General features: G+C 49.6%; 1 protein-coding gene across 2 annotated transcripts; it reads left to right on the plus strand.

Moving 5' to 3' along the window:
* Positions 1-923: 923 nt before the first annotated feature.
* Positions 924-22006, plus strand: LCK (LCK proto-oncogene, Src family tyrosine kinase). 2 transcript variants are annotated; one of them, XM_003989813.6, is made up of 13 exons: positions 924-1077; positions 14156-14265; positions 14539-14620; positions 14814-14904; positions 15138-15236; positions 15370-15473; positions 15646-15795; positions 16084-16236; positions 16382-16561; positions 18707-18783; positions 18876-19029; positions 19113-19244; positions 21351-22006. In XM_003989813.6, the coding sequence occupies exons 2-13, from the start codon at positions 14161-14163 to the stop codon at positions 21551-21553; spliced, it is 1530 nt and encodes a 509-aa protein (XP_003989862.1). In that variant the 5' UTR covers positions 924-1077; positions 14156-14160; the 3' UTR covers positions 21554-22006. The 2 variants fall into 2 exon arrangements, with proteins under 2 accessions (XP_003989862.1, XP_019692148.1); XM_019836589.3 differs by lacking the exon at positions 924-1077 and adding an exon at positions 13925-14058.
* The last annotated feature ends 3676 nt before the right edge of the window (positions 22007-25682 follow it).

The following is a 25682-nucleotide window of genomic DNA, read 5'->3' on the forward strand; positions in this document are numbered from 1 at the left end:
TGTGCCCGATAGATGCCACCCAGGGTTCCTCATAACACTGGTGACCTGACGCTTAGCCTATGATGGGTGCCACCCTCAACCTGGCCCCAGGGGAAAGGGAGATTCTTGGCCTGCGTGCTGCTTGTGACAAGGTTCCTGTCTCCCGCCTATAACAGAAATCCTGCCAGTCAGCTACCTGCACCTGGGTCCCTGGGCAGGCGTGTTTGTCTCCCACTTGTTGCAGGAGATGGTGGCAGGCCCCACATTTCTAACAGGGGCTGTGTCCTTGCCTCGTCCTGAATTAGAAATGTCGTCCTAATTAGTGGGGGCTTGCCCTGTCCTCTGTCCACAACAGGGGCTGTGACTCTGTCGTCTTGAAAACGCGGGGTTGTCCTGCCTGCTTCCTTAAACAGATTGTTGTCCAGCATTCTGTCTATAAGAAGGGGGTTATTAGCCTACCCTCTGACTCTAATAAAGGTATCGTCCTGAGCCCTGAGATGGCATGACTGTTGTTTTGCCATAGTTATTTGTTAACCTGACATCTGACTGTAACGTAAGGTGGTCTGCTCTCCAATGATTGAACAGGGAGAGCGCTCTCTCCTCTGACTCCAAAGTCCCTCTCTTAGACTGTAATGAAAAGGTCACTCAGCTCTCAGACTGTGACAGCAGTGCCACTTGTCTTTCACCAAAAGCCGAGCGTATGTCTGCTTGCCCCTTGCTCATTGAGATATAAAGGCTGCCCTTGAATCTCTTGTCCAGGTCGCCCCCGGGGGGCAGGAGGGAGGTTCCATCAGGTACCCTTTCTTCAGCTCTAAGAGCCCCCCTCGGGTGGGCTGGAGATGTAAAGGACCCCCAGGGGCTGAGGAGCTGGGGGCTATGGCAGCAGGAAGCTTGGGGTGCTAGAGGCTTGTGGTTGGGCTGCTGGGGCCCCGGTTGGCTGCGGAGCCCTTAGGAGGAGGCAGGAAGTCAGGGTGGGACGTGGGCGCGCTAAGACAGGCGGTGGCTACCTCGGCGAGGGGAGCTGAAACTGTGTGTGAGCTGCCAGGCTAGGCCAGGAGGACCATGTGAATGGGGCTGGAGGGCTCCTGGGCTGGGCAGGTAAGGAGTACTGGGAACAGGGGTCTAGGACTGTGGTGGGAGGACCGACTGGGGGAGGGTGGTGCTGCACCCGGGCATGGGGCGCGGCTCCCTGGGTATTCAGCAGCCCTACAGGCAGGGCAGGGGGATAGAAAAACCTCGCTAGAGGTCAGGTGGGCGGCGTGCGGTACAGCTGGAGGCCCCCTTTCCTACGTAGCTCTTGCCTCTCGCCTCTGCCACGCTGTCTGCACTGGTCCCTCCCTCACTGGGAGCATCTTCTTGGAGATCTGGCGCATGTACTGTCAGGTGTTGAAAAGGCCTTCAGAAATCCCCAAGTCCAGTCCCTGATCCCATTGATGGATGAGCCTCCTGAGGCCCAGAGAGGGCAAACGCCCCCTCCTTGTAACCACTCAGCAAGGCAGTGGCAGAGTCAGGCCCTGGGAGAGGGTGGTGGCCTAGGCTAGGACTGCCCCCCACCCCACTGGGCAGGGTGATGATGGTCAGTCTTGAGTCAGGGGATCCAGGAATCCTGCTGATGGCCGGGACAGACCCCAGTGACAAGCATCTTCTGAGAGAGAGAGAGAGAGAGAGAGAGAGAGATTGAGAGAGAGGGATTGAGACAGAAGAGTCACCCAGAGCATCCAGATGGACACGTGACAAGTGATTTTAGCCTCAGTGACCAGCAGTGCTGGAGAGCCTGGGGTGTCTCCTATTGGGAGCACGTGGATGCGGGAGGGCATATTTATCATCTGGGATGGGGCCTCCAGGGTGGAAGCATCTGACCAGAGGCTGGGAAGTTGAAGGAGAGAGAATGGAAAGGAAAGGGCAGAGGAAAGGCTATTTTTATCCCAGACAGGGGCACAGTCGGCCCTGGGTAAGGAACGTCCACGCTTCCATCTGGAAAGTTGCCATTCCTGCCCCTGCCAAGTGTCACAGGATGTCCTTCCCCACCCCCACCCCCCCCCCTTGCTCTCTCTGGCCTCAGCACACACACACACACCCCACCTGCATGGACAGGGCCAGCTGGTACTGCAGATTGCTGCTTCAAACCCCGGGAAGGTGGAGGCCCAGGTAGGCATAGTCAGCTACCTGCCCACCCCCTCACTTTCTAACTCTGAGCCTTCAGTTTATGGGGGGCATCTCCGTGTGAGCCAGACTTTCCAGGGTCCCCCTACCCCACCCTCCACTGCTGGAGTTTTCCTTGACACACGATTTCCACCTAGTTAGTGTGTCCCAGCCTTTCTCTCGTCCCCAAGCCCGATGCCTGTAGCCTTTTGTGCGGGCTGGAGAACATGCTGGCTCTCCCTGTGCCTCGGGGTGGGGGGGACCCATCCACACCCTGGACCTGCACCCCCTCATTCTGCCAGCATGTGCTGAGAGATGACGCAGGGCCCCTCGCCCTCCAGGCTCAGGGACAGAGGTTCTTCTCAAAGGGTAAAGGGCCAAGTGACGGGGCAAGAGAAAGAGATAAGGGCCGAGACTACAGAAGACTTCCCTTGGGTGACCTGGAAGTCTCCCTGGAAGAGTCAACACAGTTGTGAGAAGGGCAAAGGCCCTTTTTGGAAAGCATCTATGACAGGAGCCAAGGTCACTGTCCCTGGTTTCTGTTTCTTGGGTACCATGAGGGTAGCGCAAAACCAAACACCAGAGAGTGGATGGGTATGGTGTAGTGCAAAGAACATAGGTTTCAGGAACAGGCCGACCCAGGTGCAATTCCGGGGCTGGCATTTCCTCAAATGGTATTGCCTTCGTCTCTCCAGACTCCAAACTCCAGATCATTAATCTGTAAAGAGGCAATAATCAATTTCTCCCTTACAGACTGTTTGTGGGGCCTGTCATGTGCCCTGGGTTGTACTGGACACATAGTAGGTGCTTAACGGAGGTTAGGCAGTCCCTCCTCCTGTAAATGGTGCACCAAAAGGAGGGCTGTTCACACCCAGAATTACACCTACTCAGCACCTTGGCAGGCCAGTGAACCCCGTCCCCTCACACTTGTGGTATAGCTTTGCAAATGAGCTTGTTTCCTGTGTGTGGTGGGTGTGAGAATTCTAGGCTGAGCCACAGGGTCTACTTTAGAGGAGAGTCCCCCCAACAGCTTCAACACACACACACACACACACACACACACACACGCACGCACTCCCTATCCCAAACACCAGACATATCATCAGACATTGTGTGTGTGCCTATGTGGGCAGAAGCAGAGTCAGGGTCTCCACACACAACACACATTGGATCTTACAAGGCTATACATCCCCCCACAGGCTGATGACTTCAAGGCCAAGCTCCGTTTAGTGAAAGCAATGCTGAGGGGAGCTGGGTGTGAGGGTGGGATGGGGGCAGGCAAGACCAAGATACCATCATCCAGGGATGTGGCCAAACTCCAGTGTTGGCTTAAAGTGCCTGGTGCTGCGTTTCCAACACTTGTTCTGAAGAACAGCAGTTCACGGGGTGCCTGGGTGGCTCAGTCGGTTGGGTGTCTGAATTCAGCTCAGGTCATGATCTCACAGCTTGTGAGTTCGAGCCCCTTGATGGGCTCTGTGCTGACAGCTCAGAGCCTGGAGCCTGCTTCGTATTCTGCGTCTCCCTCTCTCTCCACCCCTCCCCTGCTCATGTTCTGTCTCTCTCTCTCTCTCTCTCTCTCTCTCTCTCTCTCTGTCTCTCCCTCTCAAAAATAAACATTAAAAAATATTAAACAACAACAACAACAAAACACCAGTCTCATGAAGCACCTGGAGAGAAAATGGTCTTGGGGCCAAATCCACATGGCCTCAGCTACCAACCAGCCCAACCCATGTTAATTTCATAGTCAATGTCAGCTTGTAAAAGCTTTGAAAGTTCCCCCAGAGTAGGGGCCTGATTGATTTTGTCCAACTCATCATTTCCCAAACTTCTTTGGTCACAGAACCTGTTCTCCCCCCGATCATCTATTCCACGCCTACTTTTCTTGTGATAGGGAGAGGAACAGAAGAGTAGGCTGTACAGTGAATCCTCCTCGAATGATCGTATCTCTTGGCAGGGTTTTTGCATTGGTGGTGGGGTTTTTTTTGTTGTTTTTTTGTTTTCCAGTGACAAAATTAGCACACGGCTGTTACAAAAAACTCAAACGGTACAGAGGCATGAACAGAAATATAAGAAACACAGCCCCCTCCAACCTCACTTCTGGGATGTGTTCACCGCGAACAGTTTCCAGAGTTTCCTATGTGTGGCTGCTGACAAGTGTCGTGGTTAGAAGCCCAGGCTCTGGAGGTAGACCAAGGTTCAAATCACCACTCTACCACTTACTTATTTGTTATGAGGCTTCAAACAAATCGTTTTACCTCATTTGTGCCTCAGTTTTTGCATGTGTAAAATGGGGCTCATTATAGCATTTACTTGATAGGATTAGTATGAGAATTACATGGAAACATGCAAATAAAGTATTAGCACAGAACCTGGCTTAAAAGAATCCCCGTATAGATGCCCATTTACATGCAAATAGGCTTCCATTCTCTATTCTGTTCTGTAACTTGCTCGCCATGTTTTTTGGTTTTGGGTTTTTTGCTTGCCATGTTATCACTGGGATGTCTTTCCATGTCAATACCTGGAGACGGTCCTTCTCTCTTTAACAGCTTCAGCTAACCGTTCACTTGGTAAATGGGTGATGGTGGTGATTTTGAAATGCTACTTCCTGACAAGTATTGCTCTTTTGCGTTGCCAGTGTTGTTGTGAGTCATAGACATTACCAATCAGTAAGTTGAAGACAGGCCTATGGCCTCCTGGGAAAATGGAGTGATCTGCCCGAGGGGCACCCACCTCTGTCAGAGAGGGCAGGGCCAAAAGGACAGGAACCTCTTGATCTGTTCACCTCTGTGTCACCAGCGCTAGAACAGAGCTTGGCACAGAGAGATATCCGTGCAACTTTTGTCAGTAGGCTGACCAGTTAAGAAGATTGTCCCTCCATGGGGCACCTGGGTGGCTCAGTTGGTTGAATGTGTGACTCTTGATTTTGGCTCAGGTCCTGATCTCAGAGTTCATGAGATCGAGCCCCGCCATCAGGCACCCGCTTGGGATTCTCTTTCCCTCTCTCTCTGCCCCTCATCTGCTTGCACGTGCTCTCTCTCTCTCTCAAAATAAATAAATGAACATTAAAAAAGAAAGAAAATTGTCCCTTCTCTAACTCACCAACAGAGGTCTAAGCCCAAAGCTCTGGCTCGTATTGCAACATTTCCCAAAATATGGCCTGTGCACCACCGATGTAGGTGAGTGATATTAGGGGGTAATGAATTTGAATTTACAGATGATATTATGAATTCGTTTTAATGTATCCTGATTTCTGTTTATGGATGGTGATACTGATTTTCCATTTATGGTAGATAAATATATTCCATTTTAGGTAAATATATTCAAGGTGAAAAGGTGGTCTATGGAAATGCTCAAAATCACAAAGGAAAAGGAAAATAATTGATAATAGCTAATATTAGCGTTTAGACTGGAAAATGTTTAAGGCTGGTGTAATGAAATGCTCATGTTAGCCACGAATAATAGTTAGAGTTGACCTTTAAACAACAGGGTTGTTGGGCTCCCACCCCACGCAGTCGAAAATCTGTGGTGTATAACGTTCAGCTGCCCAAAGACTTAACTACAGTTGACCCTTAACTACATACAGTCAGGGGCGCTGACTACCCCCATAGTCAAAAATACCCGCACTGGGGTGCCTTGGTGGCTCAGTTGATTAAGCGGCCGACTTCGGCTCAAGTCATGATCTCATGGTGCATGAGTTTGAGCCCCACATTGGGCTCTGCTGACAGCTCAGAGCCTGGAGCCTGTTTCAGATTCTGTGTCTCCCTCCCTCTCTACCCCTCCCCTGCTCACACTCTGTCTCTCTCTCAAAAATAAAAAAAACATTCAAAGAAAATCCTGGTATAACTTTGATCCCCCCTAGGACTTTACTAATAGCCTACTGTTGACTAAAAGCCTTACTGATAACATAAACAGTTGGTTAACACATATTTTGTCCATTTTTATTTATTTGTTTAGTTTTTATTTTTAGAGAGCGAGCACAAGCAAGGGAGAGGGGCAGAGGGAGAGAGAGAGAGAGAGGAAGAGAGAGAGAGGGAAAATCTTTTTTTTTTTTAAGCTTATTTATTTACTTTGAGAGAGAGAGAGAGTGCAAGTGAGGGAGGGGCCGAGAGAGAGAGAGAGAGAGAGAGAGAGGGAGAAAGAGAGAATCCCAAGCAGGCTCCACACTGATGGTGCAGATGTGGTACAGATGTAGGGCTGGAACTCACCAACTGCAAGATCATGACCTGAGCTGAAGATGGACGCCCAATGGACTAAGCCACCCAGGTACCCCGAGAGAGAATTGTAAGCAGGTTCTACCCTGAGCAGGGCTTCTATCTCAAGGCTCAATGCTATGACCCTGGGATCATAACCTGAGCTGAAATCAAGAGTTGGATGCTCAACCCAATGAGCCACCCAGAGGCTCCAGATTAACTTATATTTTGCATGTTATATGTTTTATACATTGTATTGCTACAATAAAGGAAACTAGAGAAAAGAAAGTGTTATTAAGAAAATCATAAGGAAGACAGACCACCTGGCTGGCTCAGCCGGTAGAGCATGCGACTCTAGATCTTGGGGTTGTAGCTTCGAGCCCCACGTTGGGTGTAGAGGTTACTTAAAAATAAAATCTTTGGAAAAAGAATGAAAGACAAAATCATAAGAAGAGGAAATACACTTATAGTACTCTACTGTAAAATATCCACATATAAGTGGAGCCCCATGGTTCAAAGCCCTGTTATTCAAGGGTCAGGTGAACTCACATGTACGTAGTTCTCCCTATGTGCCAAGCACATACTAAACGCTTTAATTATGGGATCATCTATATCTCACATATAATGCTTACAACAGCCCTCCGTGGAGATCCTGTTTTAGTTCCCATTTTGCAGATGAAGGAATGGAGAGAGGCTCAGAGAGGTTTACTAACCTGCCCAGAGGCCCTCTGCCATTACGGTCAAGCCACTCTCAGTTTCGTGAGAATAAATTCATCTTGTTTGCATTTAAGAGAAAGCTTATCTTTTTTGTTCTCTGTGGTTTAAAAAAAAAAAAACGGGGGGTGTTATATCACAAAGGAACTCAGGACACATCCCTGTTCTATCCGTTAGAAATTATTTACCATGCCTACCAACCCTGATTCCTAAGTACCATGATGAGGGTTCTGCGTAGGCCTCCATAGGCAAGGCTGTTCATTGAACATATACAACCGTGCTAACAACCAAATCTTGGTCAAAGGAAAAGGCCAAGAAAATGTTTTAAATGATTCCTGACAGATTTTGCCACAAGGTGGCCCAAAGTACCACAATGGTCTGCATTGGAATAGCCTGTCTGCTCTTGACCAAGAATTCCTGGCAAGAAGCTGGCACACATTTTGGACAGAATGTTCAATAAATGAATAGGTTTACAGTTTAGGGGAGAAAAAGTGTTGCCCTTTTTTTTTTTCTTCTTCAAGGGGACAAAACACATTCTAGGCAGCCAGGCGAGATAATGTCTATGGAGTTGATAAAGGTGAACAGGTTGGCAAAAATTAGAACTCACGGTGATATGAGCCCTAAACAGCCCTGGGTTTAGACAATCCAGTCCAGGAGCTGCACAGAGCCTGGGATTTTTTTTTTTTAATTTTTTTTTTTCAACGTTTATTTATTTTTGGGACAGAGAGAGACAGAGCATGAACGGGCGAGGGGCAGAGAGAGAGGGAGACACAGAATCGGAAACAGGCTCCAGGCTCTGAGCCATCAGCCCAGAGCCCGACGCGGGGCTCGAACTCACGGACCGAGATCGTGACCTGGCTGAAGTCGGACGCTTAACCAACTGTGCCACCCAGGCGCCCCGAGCCTGGGATTTTTGATCAGTTCTACACAGTGTGAGCAGGGCCACTGCTGCATGTGTTGGGCACTATGCTGAGGGTCATGAAGGGGTGGGGACTGACATCTAGCCTTCGCTCTACTCTCCAAGTTTGAAACCCCAGGGAGGGGTGGCTCTTTATAATTGGCACAAAGTGCTCTGTGGACCATGGGCAGCTTTGAATTTGACCGAGAACATTACAGACCCTAGTCAGAGGAGGTCTAGATCTATAAAATTCCTGCTATTGACCTCGAATTCCGGAGTTGGGAGAAGAGAATGTCCTGTTTCACTCACCCCAGAATCTGCCCTCATTGCTGGTGCTGAGAGCCCTGGGGATTCTCTGGATCTGTTTTGTCTTCATCTTCTTTTCCTTTCTTTCAGACAATGAGACATTTATATTAAGATTTAATTTTGATTTTCTTTTTACTGGCCTCGTTTCTTAACCTGATTAGATTATTTTGGCTACCCAGCAATCTTTGTCAAACTAAGACCAGAAGGATGGGACCCACATTGTGTATAAATAGATGTATGCATATATGATCTCACAACTACACAGGGACAGGCACAAACTATACATACCCCCATTCTGTGATACACCCGTCTGCACAAACAGCCTTGGACAAGCCCATGGGTATGCACACATAAGCACGATGTTCACAGAATCATCCGCCTTCATATACGCAGACTTGCATTCACCAATTGGCTAAATGTACACTCAGAAACATGCATTCTAGGTGGAAGGAGAATCGTCTTGCAGAAAAAGGCCTTTGTTAACAGCACAATGATCAAAGTTTTGATGAAGAGCGGTTCCCACCCTGTCAGACCTCCTCCCCTGCCCTGTTTCCTCCATGGCCCCTCAGGATCCTCCACCCTCTTTAGAGGACTTCCTAAGGAGTAAAGAGTAGAGGAGAAAGCTTGGTAGGTAGCCTTATCTGAGTTTCACCTCTGCCTAGAGTCCTCATGTGCTATTGGGAAAATCACTCAACCTCTCTGATCCCCCAGAGTCTCCACCTTTAAAACAAGGCTGGTGGGGCGCCTGGGTGGCTCAGTTGGTTGAGCGGCCGACTTCGGCTCAGGTCATGATCTCGCGGTCCGTGAGTTCGAGCCCCGCGTCGGGCTCTGTGCTGACAGCTAAGAGCCTGGAGCCTGCTTCAGATTCTGTGTCTCCCTCTCTCTGACCCTCCCCTGTTCATGCTCTGTCTCAAAAATAAATAAACGTTAAAAAAAGTAAAAAATAAAAATAAAACAAGGCTGGTAAATTACACCAGTGCTTCTAAGCTCTTCCCTCCCAGGCTACTTTGCCCTTTTTCCTTGTTGTAGTCCCCCCCACCCCCACCCCCCAGGTCTCATGGTTTTGAAGTTACTTTGTTTAGGTGCTCATTTTCTTGTTTTCTAATTTAAATTTTAATCAGAGACTTAATCAAGTATGCATTGAAGAAACCATCATATAATTTGTCAAGCTAAGAAACAAATTATAGTGCAATTTCCCTTCAGGCTTTTTGAAATACTGAAATAATCTGCAGGCCTCCAGCATCATCCTGGGGCCTCCCAGAAACATGGAGCTCCCAGTAGCTGGGAGCCACTCACCAAAATCCTCTCTGGCATTGTCGGACCCCAAGGTCTCATGATGGCTGCCTGGCCCTACACTCCACAGCTTAGACTTTTGTAGAGGGCTGGATGTGCTACCTGCTGCTGGAGGCCTCCAGGAGCACAGGACAAGCCACAGAGGAAATTCTGGGGTCAGATTCCCCAGAAGAGTTAGAGTTCCTTTGGGCGTAATCAGGACAGGTTTGACTTCTTCCCCATTCCTGACTCCAGTATATATTTTTAAATGTTGATTAATTTTTATTTTTTAATGCTTATTTATTTATTCTGAGAGAGAGAGAGAGAGAGAGGATGAATAGGGGAGGGACAGAGAGAGAGAGGGACAGAGAATCTGACCGAAGTGGGCTCTGTGCTGACAGCAGAGAGCCTGAAGTGGGGCTTGAACCAAGAACTGTGAGATCGTGACCCGAGCTGAAGTCAGACGCTCAACCGACTGAGCCACCCAGGTGCCTCAATTTTTTTTTAAGTAGGCTCCATGCCTAATGAGGGCCGGACACGGGCCAAACTCACAACCCTGAGGTCAAGACCCAAGCTGAAAGCAAGAGTCTGATGCTTGAAGCACCTGGGTAACTCAGTGGGTTAAGCATCTGACTCTTGATTTCAGCTCAGGTCAGGATTTCATGGATTCGTGGGTTTAAGCCCCGCATCTGGCTGACAGCACAGAGCCTGCTTGGGTCTCTCTCTCTCCCTCTCTCTCTGCTCCTCCCCCTACTTCAAAATAAATATACTTGAAAAAAACAACAACTTTTTTTGAGAAAAAAAGTCTGGGGCATCTGAGTGGCTTAGTCGGTTGAAAGTCCAACTTTGGCTCAGGTCATGATCTCACAGCTCGTGAGTTCGAGCCCCGCCGTCGGGCTCTGTTCTGACAGCTCAGAGCCTGGAGCCTACTTCAGATTCTGTCTCCCTCTCTCGCTGCCCCTCCCCTGCTCATGCTCTGTCTCTCTGTCTCTCTCAAGGATAAATAAACATTAAAAAAAAATTTTTTTTAATGAATAAATGTTAAATTTTTTTTAAAAAAAAGAAAAAAGGAAAAGGAAAAAAAAATGTCTGAAGCTTAACTGACTGAGCCACCTAGGCACCCCTGGCCCTAGTAACTAGGGATGTCAGGTCCTCTCTGGTAGGCCCAGATTTAGTCCATGATATAGATCCTGTCTGCATGCTGTCCTGGACTGTGGCCCAAGGCCCTGTGGCTCTTTTTCCCTTCCCCGCGTGACTCCAGCCTGGACCAGGCACCAGCTTCCAGCCCTGTGATCTCCAGCCTGGATTCCTTCTGGCCCCTCCACTGGCTTCTCCTCGCTATCGCATCCAAATTCATCCCCTTACCTCAACCCCAAACTTTTCTCATCTGTCTCTTACCCTTTTCCGAAGCCTCTGAGAATGTCAGCCTAGGTGGGCCCTACGATCTCAGTCCAACTCCATCTGATGTTGGCGTTCTCTTTACAGTACAATCAACCTGTGATCTTCCAAGGCCTGTTTGAATATCGCAAACAACGCGATGATGCTCACGGCCTCACCCATAGCTCAGCTCGCCTTTGGCTGCTTCCAGATTGATATCAGGGCTTCTCTGGAGGCGTTTGCTGCTCATTAGTTTCTAGCCATAATAAAATTAGCTGTCAAAAAGCCATTTACAGCCACAGAGGGGTAGACTCTGGTTGAGCAGGATTTCTCGAATGTCTCTCCCCCACACTCCAGGACTCCTCACAGGAGCAGGGAGAGTGAATGTGTATCCTTTTCCTTGAAAGTCTCTTGATTTGGCTTAAAGTTCCACATACATTTTACATTTTCCTCCACAACAGGTCTATGTTTGCTTAACTCTATGAATAAGGTCAAGTAACACTCATGTTCTGAGAAGACACACGCCCATGACTTCTGGTATCCATGAAGGGTCCTGAGTATCTCAGTTTGACAAACATGACTTTCAAGGGAGGCCTGGGTGGCTGAATTGTTTAAGCGTCCAACTATTGATTTTGGCTCAGGTCATGAGCTCATGGTTTCTGAGATTGAGCCCTGCGTCAGGCCCTACGCTGACGGTGTGGAGCCTGCTTGGGATATTCTCTCACCCCCTCTCTCTGCCCCTCCCCCAACCCCCCCCCCTCAAAATAAACTTAAAAAAAAAAAAAGAAAGAAAGAAAAGAAACATTGGATTATCTACCAATTCCATTCTCCCATCCTCCAAAGTAGGGCCTGGGAGGGCAAAATGAGCAGTGGTGGAAGTCTTTCTAAGCTCTCAACTAAGCTAACATTTGTGCAAGCTTATGAGAAAGGGATACTAAGACCCCTCTGACAGAAAAGGGAAAGCGAAGCTTAGGAAGAATGATTTCAGCAGTCATACAGTAAGCGTCAGAACTGGGGTTTGAACTTAGGTCTCTCTGATTCTGAGGCCCGTCTTCGAGTTTTTTTTGTTTTGTTTGCTTGTTTATTTTTTAAGGTTTTATTTTCAAGTAATCTCTACACCCAGCGTGGGGCTTGAACCCACAACCCTGAGATCAAGAGTCACATGCTCCACCAACGGAGCCAGCCAGGCATCCTGAGTCTTTTTTTTTTTTTTTTTGAATTGAGATATAATTGACATGCAAACCAAAAAAATCTCCACTACCCTCCCTCCACTTCTACTTGCAAACCAAAAAAGTCTTAAGTCTTGCAAACCAAAAAAATCTCCACTACCCTCCCTCCACTTCTACTTGGTCCCAGCATGGATTAGCATCTCCAGCTTTGTTCTGTCCCAAATAGGTTGTGTGACGTTTTTTTTTTTTTAAGTTTATTTATTTTTGAGAGAGAGAGAGAGAGAGAGAGAGAGAGAGAGAGAGGATCTTAAACAGGCTCCACTCTCTGTGCAAAGCCCAACGTAGGGCTCAAACTTCATGAACAGTGAGATCTTGACCCGAGCTGAAATCAAGAGTCGGCTGCTTAACTGACTGAGCCACCCAGGCGCCCCTAGATGGGGTGAGTTTAAGCAGGCCTCTCCGGGCCTGCTTATCTAAGGTTCAGTTTGCTCATCTAAAATCAGAAGTTAGACTTGGTGGCTTCTAAGATCCTGGGAGATGGGATGCATGAATCCTCTGCGTACTAGTCAACATTTATTAATGACAACTAGTTCTGGGTGCTGGAGCATTTAGGCAAATAAAGCACAGCTTCTGTTCTGGATGAATCCACTGTCTCATCAAGGGAGTGGGAAATGCAGTGCGACTGACACATAAAATCAGTCCAGTCATGATACTCAGTGCTAAGTTGACAACTCTGTTTGAGTGGAGTGTTGTAGGAGGGCTTCACAGAGTAGGTGATATTTGAGCTGAGCCTGGAAGGTTGAGTTAGTTCAGTAGGTAGACAAGAGAGCATTCAAGGTAGGGGAGCCACACGTGCAAAGGTATGGAGTAAGAAAATAGCATGGGGTGTTTGGAAAAGGCAAGAGTAGATAAAAATGAAGGCTGTGTGAGTGTGAGTGTGAGTGTGAGTGTGTGTGTGTGTGTGTGTAGCAGAATAGACCATGGAGGTGGATTTGATCTTGATATTAAAGGGTCTTGGGGCGCCTGGGTGGCTCAGTTAAGCGTCTGCCTTCAGCTCAGGTCATGGTCTCACGGTCTGTGGGTTCGAGCCCCGCGTCGGGCTCTGTGCTGACAGCTCGGAGCCTGGAGCCTGTTTCAGATTCTATGTCTCCCTCTCTCTCTGACCCTCCCCTGTTCATGCTCTGTCTCTCTCTGTCTCAAAAATAAATAAAGGTTAAAAAAAAGATAAAAAAAAAAATAAAGGGTCTTGAGTGGTTAGTTTTATCTGAGGACTAGTGATTTCTAAGCAGTTCGGAGAAGCAGCCCCAGGAAGGAGATGCTCTCAGGACTCCTGGGGGCTTCACAATGAGGCATCCAGTCTACTCTGTTTCAGGCAGAACAGCCCCACTTGTACCTGTTTTCTCTATGAGGTTCTGCGTTCTGCTTGATTTCCATCTGACAAAAAGTTTCCACTGCTTAAGCAAGCAAACAAATAGAAAAGTTATGGTCAATAGTGTCGCTGAAGGTTTTTCTGCTGGTGAGAATCAGAAAGAACCCTCTGAAGGAGACTTGTTGCGGGGGGGTTGGGGGGGCTGGGGCCTGACCGCTGACATTAGGGAGCAGGAGTCTGCCGTTTGGCTGGCTTCCTTGGCTAGAAAGGGGAATTGTAAATAGGAGGTGGGGTGCACACACCTCTCTGGTAGGGGAAGATGAAAATTCAGGTCTCCTCCACGGCCTGGGGAAGTGTGTGTGAACTTTAGTAGGTATTCCTCCAACGTGGGGGATGGGCAGAGAGAGAGAGAGAGAGAGAGAGGGTTGGGGGAGAGGCAGGAAGTGGGCAAGTAGGCTAACAAAGGTAGCTGTGGCGGTTTGCCCACCCCAGGTGGGAGGGCGGGGCCTAGGGCTCAGTGGGGGCCCATGTGTGACTTTACTTGTGGCCTGGGGGCTCAGAGGGAGCACCATTCTGGAGCTAGGACCTCATTTCAGCCTTTCTGTGACTGGTGAATGGGGGATGGGGGCCTGACAATCTCAGGTACTTGTGGAAATTCCCAGGGCAAGGCCCTAGGATGTCTGATGTCCGGGAAGTAGATCTTGGGGGAGCCCCTTCAGCCCCCTCTCCATTCCCCCAGGGACCATGGGCTGTAGCTGCAGCTCAAACCCTGAAGATGACTGGATGGAAAACATCGATGTGTGTGAGAACTGCCATTACCCGATAGTCCCACTGGATGGCAAGGCCACGGTAAGAGGCAAGACAGGGGACTGACTTGGCGAGGGAGTCTGGTGGAGGACACAAACCAGGAGAAAGAAACCACCACTGGAATAACAGAGTGGTCTTCTCCCCTTGGAAACAGAAAGGAAAGGAGGCTGAGAGAGGGGAAGGGACTCTTCTGAGTAGCTGGTAAATTCAGGGACAAGACCCAGCCAAGCTGGAGAAGTGAGAACAGTGGGGAGGGGAGCCAGTATCTGACCAGTCTTTTGCTCTCTGACCCCGTTTTCACCCCCCACCCTACAGCTGCCCATGCGGAATGGCTCTGATGTGAGGGATCCACTAGTTACCTACGAAGGCTCCAATCCCCCAGCCTCACCATTGCAAGGTGACCTCACAACCAGTGGGGCCTGAAAGTTAAGGCCTGTGGATCCTTGGCTCTTGTCCCATCTCCCTATCCACTCTCTACCTTGTCTTGCCTCGCTTGTCCCTGATCTTCTTCGCTGCCCTGTAGCTCTTGAACTCTGTGCTTCCAGCCTATCCAGGCTGGTTCTCCCTGACCCCCACCCCTGTCTTTACAGACAACCTGGTTATTGCTCTGCACAGCTATGAGCCCTCTCACGATGGAGACCTGGGCTTCGAGAAGGGTGAACAGCTCCGTATCCTGGAGCAGTGAGTGTCCTCTCCACGCCACCCATCCTTGCCCCACGGGAGCATGGGAGGGAGCAGGGATCCCCTGTACCGCGCGGCCCCTGAGTGGCATGCAGCGGGAGCCCTTGGGACAAAATGGGAGGCTCCGGAGTGCCGGGCTGGAGGCTGGGGTGGCATGGTGTAACTGGGGGCTTTGAAGGTTTCCAGCCGAATCCAAGGCCAGGCCGACCCCACTGACTGCCTCTGTCGCGCAGGAGCGGCGAGTGGTGGAAGGCGCAGTCCCTGACCACGGGCCAGGAAGGTTTCATCCCCTTCAACTTCGTGGCCAAAGCGAACAGCCTGGAGCCCGAACCGTAAGTGGGGACTCCTCGTGGCGAAGGATGGGAGCAGAGGAGGGGTGCTGGGGGGGTAGTGGTGAATGCTTGAGGGCGATGGAGGAAGAAGTGACCAACAACACAAGACTGCCTTCGCTTCTGTCTTGCGCAGCTGGTTCTTCAAGAACCTGAGCCGCAAGGACGCGGAACGGCAGCTCCTGGCGCCCGGGAACACGCACGGCTCCTTCCTGATCCGGGAGAGCGAGAGCACCGCGGGTGAGCGGCTGGGCGGGGCCGCGGGGCCGGGGGCGGGGCGGCCCGGGAGCCGGACCGCGGCTCGGAGGTGTGTGCCGCGAGATCCCAGGGAAGGGGCGCGGGACTAGGGGCGCCCTTCGCAGGGCGCACCCTCTCCCTCTTTTTGCATTCGTTCACCCATTCTTTCACCCAGGATCGTTTTCACTGTCCGTGCGGGACTTCGACCAGAACCAGGGAGAGGTGGTGAAACATTACAAGATCCGTAACCTGGACAAAGGCGGCTTCTACATCTCCCCCCGCATCACTTTTCCTGGCCTGCACGAGCTGGTCCGCCATTACACCAGTGAGCCCAGGCAGGAGCCCCTCCGACGTGCGCCTGAGGCGCCTTCACCTGTGCCCCACCAGCCTGCCTCCCCTAAGCTCCTCTGGGGGGGGGTACCCTCCGCCCATCTCTCAGCGCGCTCCTTCATTCCCCGCAGTGGGTGAGGTGCGGCACCCGATAGCCCAGGTGTAGGGTGACAGCCTCACACCTCCCCTGCCAGTCTATTTCTCCTTGGCCAAGTGGGGACTGAGTGGCGGCACCGAGTCCCGCCGTATTGACAACCCTAACCCCCCTCCCTTGTCCTCGCAGATGCTTCGGACGGGCTGTGCACGCGGTTGAGTCGCCCCTGCCAGACCCAGAAGCCCCAGAAGCCTTGGTGGGAGGACGAGTGGGAGGTTCCCAGGGAGACGCTGAAGCTGGTGGAGCGGCTGGGGGCTGGCCAGTTCGGGGAGGTGTGGATGGGTGAGTGAAGCCTTCCGGGACTGCGGGGGAAGGGGAGAAGGGGAGGCTTCCGCTGAGGTCGTGAGAGTCCCCAGAGAGTGTCCAGGCAGCTACCTGGCTCTGGGTGCTCTGGCTCCCAGTGATTCCCCAGCCCTCCCCGCCCCAGGATACTACAACGGGCACACAAAGGTGGCAGTGAAGAGCCTGAAGCAGGGCAGCATGTCCCCCGACGCCTTCCTGGCCGAGGCCAACCTCATGAAGCAGCTACAACACCAGAGGCTGGTCCGGCTCTACGCGGTGGTCACCCAGGAGCCCATCTACATCATCACGGAATACATGGAGAATGGTGGGTGCCGCCACTGTCATTGACCGCTGGGGGGCGCTGACACATTCCCTCTGCTCCTGAATAGAGGATGGAGGAGATCTGCCATTTCGCCGGGCTCAGCACTGAGGGTTTCTTGTTTTTCTGGGCCTCTAAAGAGTCACCACCAGGGACAAGAAGAGGGTGTGATGTCTGAGCCTGTCTAGGAGCACAGGCTAAAGTGGAAGGCTCTGGAAGAGCTTTGACTTCTCATCTTCCCTGACCTGCAATCCTGTTTGCCTTTTTCAAAGCTCTACCTTGATCTCAGGATGCTTGATTTCAAACGAGTGTGTCCCTAGCCCCATTTCTATCTTCCTTTTGACCCAGAGCCTTGGGAGGGCAGATCTGCCCCAAATCCCTCTCTTTCAGTTCTAGGTGAGCCCCTTGCCCTTCTTTGGACAGACGGAGAGCCCCCAGGGAGGTGGATAAAAGTTTCTAGGTCCACCTTTGCCACCAATTTGCTGTGTGACTCAGGCCAAGTCCCTGTCCCATCCCTGGTGCTCATTTTTCCCAAGTGTAACATCAGAAATCTAAACGGGCTCACCCAAAAATAATTTAGAGTAGTCCTTAAGGGTTCTAGGATCTGACTGCCTGGATTAGAATCTTGCCTTAGTGATTGTGTGGCCTTGGGCCGATCACTTCCCTTCCCTCTGCTATGGCTTCCTCATCTATAAAATGGTGGTAGTAATGCAATGGTAACTTTTTCATAGGGCCTTTGTGAGGATGAAAGAGTCAGTGTATATAGAGCAGACAGAATAGTGTCTGTTCAATAAATTTGTTGTCATCTGGCTCAGATTCTTTGGGAGTATAAGATCTGTCACTCTTTTGGCTAGTGGATTCTGGAAGTGGCAAATAGGTTTTACCATGTGGGCCAACTTCAGATGGTAGTTGCTTGAAGTTCTGTGTTGAGGAGGATGCTGAGGCTCATTGGAAGTAAGTGCTGGGGTTGATTACCAGCATCTGCCATGGACCGGATGCAGGAGCGGCAGTTCATGCAATGCATTTACTGTGTCTGGGTGAGGCTTTTATCTTTGGTGACTAATTCAGTACTCATAATAGGACACTTAGGTTGCTGCCGTCTTTAAATGTTTATTTATTTATTTTGAGAGAGAGAGAGAGAGAGAGCAGGGGAGGGGCAGAGAGAGAGAGAGAGAGAGAGAGAGAGAGAATCCCAAGCAGGCTCACACTGTCAGTGCAGAGCCTGATGCAGGGCGGGATTCCACGAACCGTGAGATCATGACCTGAGCCGAAATCAAGAGTCAGACGCTTAACTGACTGAGCCACTCAGGCACCCCAGGTTGCTGCCATCTTTACCCAGGCTTTTAATCTCTTGAGAAGGGCTAGCAATTACTAGCTCCGTTCTAGTAGCTTCCATCCCTGGTCATCTCTTAGTCACCCTCTATTACCAGATGTGGTCCCTCAGGCCCCCAGGCACCTCTTTCCATACTCCATTGAATACATTCAGCACACATTTATCACTGCTTACTTTGGGCTAGGCACTGGGAGCACAGATGGACAAAACAATGTTCCTGCTATCAGGGAAAACTCGTTTTAGTTATGTGGCATAAACTCTAGGAAAACCAGAGTTTCGCCATGGGAAAATTCCAGCATGCCATGGGGAATGTAGATAATGATGCAATTTACTAGGCATGGTAGGACCTAGAGAGGCTTCCTAGAGGAATAGTCTTGCTGGGCCATGAAAGAAAAGTAGAATTTTTAGCAGGCAGAGATGGGACAAAAGAGACTTTGGGGTGAGAGCCCAGTGGTCTATATGAAAAACCTCAAAATTGTCTAGGGTGGATAGAGTGAAAGAGGCAGAAGGGGAGGAAAGAGAAGCAACTACGAATGTGGACTGTGCAGGGCTTTGGACATGGGGCAGGACATTGAGCTCTACCCCATTGGTGATAAGAAGCTTACAGACTTCTCCAAGCATACCCCATCCTAGTCCCTGGGAAAAGACTTCATGTATCCTGGGCATCCTCACCCTGAATGCACACTTGTCCATTCTCACCCCTTACTCTTCTTTCCACATGTCAGACACTACTTCTAAATAGCCAGTTAGGGGACAAGGGTCAGGGAGCTTTCTGCTGGGCCAGCTTGAGTTAGCAACTTTTCTGCTTCTGTTCACAGGGAGCCTGGTGGATTTCCTCAAGACCCCTCCAGGCATCAAGTTGACCATCAACAAACTCTTGGACATGGCAGCCCAAGTAAGGAGACTGGGGAGGGGCTGGGCGAGTGCACAGCCCGGTGGGGTAAGGATGTCTGGTCCAGGACTGCTGACCTCCTCTCTGGCCTGCAGATTGCAGAGGGCATGGCATTCATTGAAGAACGGAATTACATCCACCGTGACCTGAGGGCTGCCAACATCCTGGTGTCGGACACCCTGAGCTGCAAGATTGCAGACTTTGGCCTAGCACGCCTCATTGAGGACAATGAGTACACAGCCAGGGAGGGTAGGTGTGGGATACAAGGGAAGTCTGGGGCCTGCAGGGTCTGGCCAAACAGACCCAGGTGACCTCACTCTGCCTCCCTCCAGGGGCCAAGTTTCCCATTAAGTGGACAGCACCAGAAGCCATTAACTACGGGACATTCACCATCAAGTCGGACGTGTGGTCTTTTGGGATCCTACTGACGGAGATTGTCACCCATGGCCGCATCCCTTACCCAGGTCAGGGCCAAGGGCAGGAGCTGAAAGAGTAATGGGGACGAGCAGCAAATCCATGTCTTTCTACTTACTTCATCTGTCCCTGGTTCAGAATCTGAATCTTTCTAACTGCTTCTCCTGTATTCACTGAGGACTCCAGCAAGCCCAGTCAGGTGCCACATCTCCCAGGGCTAGCGTCCATCTCTGTGTCGATTTCTCTCCTGCTTCAATAATCCCAGCTCTTTTCTTTAGTTCAGACACAGGCAGCCTAGGATGGTAGAAGAGGATCTGGCTCGAAGGCAGGAAGCCTGCCTTTATTACCAGATCTGCCATTCAGGCCAACTTTCTGTTTGAGTTTGATCAGATCATGCTTTCTTTCCCCATCTGTAAATTATGAGGTTAGAACAGTACCTGGCCCATACGAAGCACTTAAGAGTGTTAGGTTTTATTATTAATCATCATTTTGAGCAAGTGACTTTAGGCAGGTGACTTTACCTCTCTGAGCCTCAGTTTCCTGATATGAAAAATGAGACTGTCTGTAAAAGAGTTTGACTCCCTGTAGGTGCTCACTAAATGCTGACTTCCCTTTCCTCCGAAACTTTCCATCTAAAGAATGAGAGAGACATGTAAACAACTAATTCCTACCCTCTAGCTTCTGCACAAAGTCCTTTACCCCTGAATTCAGCCAAGACAGATGGAATTTTTTTAAAAGTAACTTGCTAGGAAACTATGGGGAAAGGAAATGGAACACAAAGACAGAGCAGAGAGGTCACGGAGCACAGTGGCCAGATACGCAGAAGCTTCACATAGCCCGGGAGCAACACGTACAGAGCTTTGCTCCTAGGAAGGTAAAAGTACCTTAGAATCAGGTGAGAACCTGAAGGACTTCCCTGCCCGGGATTTGCCCCATCACAGAGTCCAAGGGCAGCACCGGGGCTAGAACCACACTCCAGTCATCCTGCCAAGTGTCCTCACTGCCCCTCCACTGGGCCCATAGAGGTGAACCCATAGAGAATTTCTCTTTTAGAAGAAACAAAGCATTGGGGCAGCTGGCTGGCTCAGTCAGTAGAGCATATGGCTTTTGATCTCAGGGTCATGTGTTCAAGCACTACATTGGGCATACAGCCTACTTAACAACAACAACAACAACAACAACAACAAAACAGCAACAAAAGCATTACAAGTATGATGGCAACAGAAGTATGGCAACAGAAATGTGGCTTCAGGGTCAAGGAGACAATGAGGAGTAATGGGGACCTGAGTGAACCTGGGTGAGCATCTATTCCAGAGGATGGTTGCTACTAAGACATAGGGACCCCCAAAACAGATCCTTTCTTTTTTCAAAAGCCACAACTTGAAATTTGAGGAAAATTTGCCCATATCCAAATATCAGTGATTGATTCAAATTGTTGAAAGACACTATAGGGACTAAACCGAAGTAGATCTATGGGCTATAATTAAGCTGGGTGTTGACTGTGAGTTTGCACTCTCGCCTCTAGCCATGGGTGTTTAGTTCACTGGTCTATGTCCTTGAATTTCCGGGTTTTAAAGGAAGTGGCCCCCAAATTATTTAATCTGGGTCACACAGGGGCCTTTGCTGGGGGGTCCGTCTGGTTTCCTGATGCAGCATCTCATGTGCCTGATCCCAAAGCCAGAGAAGCCTCACCACTATGCTGTCTGTGAGCTCCCATTCTGTCCTGGGCCCTGACCTGCCACCATCTCTCCCCACCAGATCGTAATACTCAAAGATATTCTTCATGCAGCATCTCTCCAGGCACTATACTTGGTGCTTTATATGCACTCTCACTCAGTTTTCATAACAGCTCTATGAGGTAGGAGCTACTATATAATCCATTTCCCAGATGAGGAAACTGAGGCTCAAAGAGGGGAGGTGGCTCACCCCAGGTCTCCCATTCAACATCTACATGTTTTGAGTGCTTAAGTCACAACAGACACTCCAAGTGGCGTGACTGACACTGGGCAGGTCCCTGAAGTATGCTGTTACCATTGGTGAAGACCAAGATCCTTTGGGATTGGTGCTCACACCATACCAGTTAAACATTCTAAACATCATCCCTGCTGTGGGCTTCCAGAGCCCGGATCCTTGATCTTTCTCCTGTCAACCTCTAGGGATGACCAATCCTGAGGTGATTCAGAACCTGGAGCGAGGCTACCGCATGGTGCGACCTGACAATTGCCCAGAGGAGCTATACCACCTCATGATGCTGTGCTGGAAGGAGCGGCCAGAGGAACGGCCCACCTTTGACTACCTGCGCAGCGTGCTGGAGGACTTCTTCACGGCCACAGAGGGCCAGTACCAGCCCCAGCCCTGAGAGGCCTAGCTGGCCGGGGCCTGGAGCCCTACCTCCATCTAGTCAACCTGGCTGGGGGAGATGCAGTTCTTGTGTCTTACCCATGTGGCCTATGCACATATGGACTCTGCATGTGAATCCCATCCCCCGTGTGGCACATATACTTCTTGTGTCTTATACACGGGTTCTGTAGTTGTGTGGGCTCTGCACGTGTGTCTTGTACATGTGTGGCAGGTGCATATATGACTTGGACACCCATTCAAGTTGTCCCTTTGTGGGTCCTTCTACCTCCCAAGACCACCGGAGAGAAGGGAGACGCCTGTGATTGATACCAGCTTCTGCCCACCCCCTTTTCCTTTCCCCTAGCCATCAAGAAACTCCTTGAAGGCTGGGACCTTATCTAATACCTCTGTGTGCTCCTCCTTGGTGCCTGGCACACATCAGGAGCTCAATAAATGACTCTCTGTTGACGAAGACTGTACATCTCTCAGCTCCCTACTCCCATCTCCTCTTCCTTGGGAGGGAGGAGTGGGGGTTCAAAAGATGGAAAGTAAGTCACCCTGAATTGGGGTGAAAGATGGGATGAGGGGATGTCTGATCTTTTTTCAGCCCTGCTGATTTGGGGGGGCCAAGAGGAAGTTCTTACACTTTGCTGTATGGGCTTTGTGAACTCCTTCAACCCCACCCCTACCCCAAAGGATTAAGTGTGAACCCCTGCGCAGAACCTCCTAGGGAGTGGGTGTGTCCCAGGACCCTCCCCTTCCATTATGTAAGGGCAATAGCTTTTTTTACAATTACTGATTCTGGGGCTAGATTTGTACTCAAATATGTTTTGGTTCACGTTCAAGATGTTTTTGAACACTGAATTAATTTACTCATTTGGCAAATATTTATTGGACGTCTACTGTGTACCAGGCATGGTTCTGGGTCCATAGAATATACAATAGATTAAACAAACAAAATCTCTGTCCTTATGGAGCTTACATTCTAGTAAGGGAAGACAGACAATAAACATCGCCAAGAGTAAATGATACGGTATGGTGCTGAGTGCTAAGGGGAAAATAAAACAGGGTAAGGGAAATTAGGAATGTCATCGCTGGGGGAGGTTTTCAATTTTAAACAGGGTGGCCTGGGAAGGCCTCATTGAGAAGGTGACTTTTGAGCAAATATTTGAAGGAAATGAGGGAGCAAGCCACAAGGTATGGGGCAGGAGCAGAGGGGGATGAGCAGCCTGAAGGAGAAGCTTCTTAGGCAAGCTCAGAGACCAAGGTCCTGAATGGGGGAGGGGGGGGCTGAGGGGCAGAGATCCTGTGTGGCCTGGGGCCTTGGGATCTTTGCAGGAACCTTTTCAAGGAGACTTTTTGGGGATTTTTGCAGAGCCACGACATGATCTGACTTACATTTTAAAAGAATGGCTGCTACTAATGTCTTGAGTTAGTCAATTTATAAAACTGGGAAGATTTTGCATAAATCTCCAGATTTCTAGGGGCGCCTGGGTAGCTCAGTCGGTTAAGTGTCCAATTCTTGATTCATGATCTTGTGGTTTGTGAGGTTGGGCCCCAGAGTCGGGCTCTGCCTGGGTAGTGTGGAGGCTGCTTGGGATTCTCTCTCTCTCTTCTCTCTGTCCTGCCTCTGCTTGTGGGCATGCTCTCTCTCTCTCTCTCTCTCTCTCTCAAAATAAATAAATAAACATAAAAAAACACTATAGATTTCTACCTTCTCTTGAAAAAAAAAAAAAAAAAAGGACGATTTGGCTTTATTGGATTTACCTGTCATGGAGCTGAGTAGTGGCCACCCTCTTCGGGTGGGATTTGAGCTCTTTCTTTGCCAAAGTCCCTTCTACTCCCAGACAGTGACACTGAGTGTTAGTGGTTATTTATCATCATGCTTGCACTGTTGTTCTTATAATGAAGAGGAAAATGAAATGTTTTTTTCACCTATATTTCCATTAAAAAGTGACAAAATAAAAGATACCTGCAGATGGCACTGTGTTTGAAGAAAGATAGGGGAAAGAAAGGCATATTGCTTTAAAAAAGTGAAAAAGGATCCAATTTTAGAAATATGCAAAGCACCTGAATCAAACTAATATAAATTAATATAAATCCGCTTATTTTACACCACCTGCCTCACCTCCGTAAGGATCTGAGTGTCTGATTCCTGTTCTGCATTTTATAAAATGTTGCCACACCCATGACCGCATCTGATCCCCACCCTCCTCTTCGTTCCTGCAGCCATAGAATTGGTGAACTTTGCATTGTTATCCTCTCCAATTTACAAAGAGGGAAGTGGGGCCAGAAAGGTTCCTAGCTGGGAAGCAGCAACACAGAACTGGAAATAGGGCTTATTCCCTGGCCCTTTAGCTGTTTTATAATAGAACTGCCAGTCTTAGAGCTGTTACTTTTAACATTTTATTTTTTTATTTTTTTTTTCAACGTTTATTTATTTTTGGGACAGAGAGAGACACAGCATGAACGGGGGAGGGGCAGAGAGAGAGGGAGACACAGAATCGGAAACAGGCTCCGAGCCATCAGCCCAGAGCCTGACGCGGGGCTCGAACTCATGGACCGCGAGATCGTGACCTGGCTGAACTCGGACGCTTAACCGACTGCGCCACCCAGGCGCCCCGATCTGTTACTTTTATAATTAGTGCCCCAAATGCTGTTCTCAAATGAGAAACACAAGTGCCCAAGCCCTCTTCAAAGGCTAGGGGCATAAAAACCTATCTTATGGACTACAGGACCATGAGTTTGTAACTTAGTTGGCACACAGATGGTAAGCATTTACTAATATTAATTTTGTGTTGTATTTGTTATTTTAATAGCTCATCACTGTGCTTTTCAGTCTTTCAGCTTTCAGTAATGAACAGTTGATGACTGATCGGTTTAGTGCAGTGTTTCTCAAGGGTAGGGTGAGAGCAATTTTTGCCCTGGAGACATTTTTGCAATGTCTGGAGACAATTTTGGTCATCGGTACTGGGGGTGAGAGTGTAGGTTGCTATTCACATCTAATGAGTAAGGGCCAAGGATGCTGCTAAACATCCTACAGGGCAGGGGACAGCCCCCTGCAACGAGGAATTATCCAGCTCCAAATGTCAGTAGCTTCAATAGCTTGAGAAATCCTGCTTTAAATTTTTTTTTCTTTTCTTTTCAACGTTTTTATTTATTTTTGGGACAGAGAGAGACAGAGCATGAACGGGGGAGGGGCAGAGAGAGAGGGAGACACAGAATCGGAAACAGGCTCCAGGCTCTGAGCCATCAGCCCAGAGCCTGATGCGGGGCTCGAACTCTCGTGACCTGGCTGAAGTCGGACGCTTAACCGACTGCGCCACCCAGGCGCCCCGAGAAATCCTGCTTTAGTATAAGGGGGCAATCAGTTCCCTCCTGTGTAAAGGCACTCTTCAGTCCTCCTGGGTGTGTGTGTGTGTGTGTGTGTGTGTGTGTGTGTGTGTGTGTGTGTGTGTGTGTGTCTGCACCAGGGAGGTAGGCTTTGGAGTAAGAAAGGCTGGGTTCTACCCCTTTGTTAACAGTGTCTCTGGTGCACAGTAGGCATTCAAAAAATCTGTACTACTGAAAGCTGAATTTAATTACTAATTGTGTGACTCTGAGCAGGTCTCAAAGGTCTGAAGTTCATTATTCTTACCCGTAAAACGGGGATAAAAAGTCCTCTTCCAAAGCCGCTGTGAGCAATCATTGAGATAAACGTTGGTAACTCTATTCCACAGTACTCGGCCTAGAGCGGTTTTCTTTCCTTTGTCAGTTTACTTCTCCCTCTTCCAAACCTGTGTTCTAATCGACGTTCAGCCCTGTCATTAGTTGAGTGACCTTGTGCAAGTCACTTTCCCCCCCACAGGCCTCGGGTGATTCTCTATAAAATTACAAAGTTGGCTTCTGACCTCCAGGCACGCTTCCAACACCGAAATGGGACCGTGGAGTGTACGGATCTGCTTTCCTCCCCCGGGACTAATGGTACGGTCCCCGGGCAGTTTCCCCCACCCCCCTGTCGCAGACCTTGGTACAGGCCCAGGGGGCCCTCGGCTGCCTCTCAGGGCTGCCCTTGCCCCCAGCCGAGTTCCGGGCCGTCCTTGCGCACGCTGATTGGCTGGAGCCGTGCCCGGGCTGCGCGGCTATAGGTGAGCCCGGGAGGGGACGGG

This window comes from Felis catus, chromosome C1 (genome assembly GCF_018350175.1).
Source record: "Felis catus isolate Fca126 chromosome C1, F.catus_Fca126_mat1.0, whole genome shotgun sequence".
In the NCBI taxonomy this organism is placed as follows: Eukaryota; Metazoa; Chordata; class Mammalia; order Carnivora; family Felidae; genus Felis; species Felis catus.

Bases quoted from the DNA above. Each gene is read 5' to 3' on its own strand.
- LCK (XM_019836589.3), top strand. From the start codon at position 14,031: ATGGGGGATGGGGGCCTGACAATCTCAG. The intron at 14,059-14,155 runs GTACTTGTGGAA...CCATTCCCCCAG, and splicing joins TGGGGGCCTGACAATCTCAG to GGACCATGGGCTGTAGCTGC. The intron at 15,474-15,645 runs GTGAGCGGCTGG...TCTTTCACCCAG, and splicing joins GGAGAGCGAGAGCACCGCGG to GATCGTTTTCACTGTCCGTG.